Below are 2005 nucleotides of genomic sequence, written 5' to 3' on the forward strand. Positions count from 1 at the left end.
TGCGGGGACGGCTCCCCAGCCCCCGCCTGAGCCGCCCCTTCCCCCAGGTACACTGGACATTACTTCATAACCACGCTGCTCTACTCGTTTTTCCTGGGGTGCTTCGGCGTGGATCGGTTCTGCCTGGGCCACACCGGGACCGCCGTGGGGAAGCTGCTGACGCTGGGAGGACTGGGGAGCTGGTGGGTTGGGGACCTGAAAGGACTGGGGATCTGGTGGTTTGTGGACCTGATCCTCCTCATCACCGGAGGGCTGATGCCCAGCGACGGCAGCAACTGGTGCACGGTGTACTGAGGGGGGCAGAGCTGGCCCCAAAGAGGCTGCCGGGGCTGGAGCTGGACCCCTCCGCTCGTCCCACAGCACCAGGACAGACTTCTGCCTTGCACAGACATGGACTTACCCCGCTGTAACTCAACACGCAGAACAATTATTCTTGTCAGTTCCTCTGTACAAACCTTGGACGCGAAATTGTTCAGTATATATTTTGCTTGTTTAGAATAATCTGGATTTCCCCCCCCCCATTCTTCAAGCGGTCACTGTTTAAGAAATCAGGCCTTGCAGACGGAGGTGCTCAAACAAATCTTAATAAAGCCTGGGAGGAGCTGACTGCACGAAGTTTCAATATCAGTAGAGTGCACGCAGCCCTGCAGAGACGCGGCCCGCTCGCAGGTGGTTTTGTGTTGCTAGGCTTTGTAAACCTCTACGGTTGAGTAACCTAACACAAAGCTGCAGAGACTGGCAAAGGGATGACCTCTAATTCTACATTGTTTGTTTAAAACCACGTTCACTGGCTGCGCAGGAAGCTGGGTCAGATTGAGCAGAACCTGCACCCTTTGGAGAACATCACTGTCCGCTTGCAGGCGGGCACGGCCGCAGCGCAGCAAATGAGGCCCCTGTTCAGGCCTCTCCAAAGGACTTGTGTCCATTGGTGCAACTCTCCCCGCCATGTGCCATTCTAGAAACATCTGTAGGACTCTGCAGCCACCCCAAAGTGGTACCCGTGTTATTTTAAAAGCTCCTGTTTCTCCTCCTGTCCTCTCCTTTTCATAGTAAAGTGCTTCTCAAAGCATACCCACATCACAGCAGCAGGTTGCATGCCCTTTCCCTGCTGCTGGACGGTCGTATTCTTTATAACCATGCAGTGGCAGCCGCTTGTGTTTCACAAACCTGCTAAATGCCAGCCTCGCCTCATCAGTGACAGCTCATTGCCACCGGAGCTGCAGGGGTGGGCTGGGAGCTGTCGGAGCTGGGAAGGGGTCGGAGCTGCCGAGGGACAACTCCTACCCCTGTGCTGGTCAACCCCTGGCTCCAGCCCACAGCGCGTGCGGTGCCGAAACGAGTGGGAGCTTCAAGCAAACCCAAAAGAGGAAGCCCCACCAGATGCAGGCTGAAAACTCACCGAGCTGAATAAAAACGGGAAAAGGAAGCTGCAGTAAAGGCACTGCCAGAACCAGACACAAAATCCTCGTATGCAAAAGCCCAGTCCCACTTGACGTAAACCACAGCAAGCGGTTCTGCAAACCCGGGACCCTCCGGCCATCCCCACTGGGCCGATCTCTGCCTGCGTTACTGCTGCCTCCGACGGCGCTGCAGCGGGGCTCAATCCGGCCGGGAATGCCGCCTGTTCCAGTTTTGGTTTGTGGTTTCTTGCAACAGCTCCTCCTCTCCGGGGAACGGGGTTCATGTCCCATTTAGGTCACGCGTAATCTGAATTTGGCAGCTTTGCACGGGCCTCGGGGCAGCGGGGGGAGGCTTCACCATGAAACTACCGCATTCTTCAGACCGGGAGAACAACGGGGCTGAAAAGCCCACGGGAGGGGGGATTATGCAGCGAGCCAGAAAATAAAGTAAAATAATAATCCCATGTGCAAAAACCCATCATCATTAACATCCATCATTAACATCTCCCCCTGTCCCCAGCCCAGCAGCTGCCAGCAAACAAGACCTCAAATTCCCTCTGCCCCCCAGCTGCAGTGCCCCCCAACCCTGGCGTTCGGCCCCCCCA

General features: G+C 56.2%; 1 protein-coding gene across 1 annotated transcript; it reads left to right on the forward strand.

The window, feature by feature from the left end:
- Positions 1-47: 47 nt before the first annotated feature.
- On the forward strand, positions 48-294 carry TM2D2 (TM2 domain containing 2; the record flags this gene model as incomplete). Its single annotated transcript, XM_010186606.1, has 1 exon — positions 48-294. A coding segment is annotated over one exon (247 nt), but the record flags the coding sequence as incomplete, so codon positions are not given.
- Positions 295-2005: the final 1711 nt, after the last annotated feature.

The sequence above is a fragment of the Mesitornis unicolor genome, unplaced genomic scaffold, assembly GCF_000695765.1.
Source record: "Mesitornis unicolor isolate BGI_N332 unplaced genomic scaffold, ASM69576v1 scaffold41076, whole genome shotgun sequence".
Classification (NCBI taxonomy): Eukaryota; Metazoa; Chordata; class Aves; order Mesitornithiformes; family Mesitornithidae; genus Mesitornis; species Mesitornis unicolor.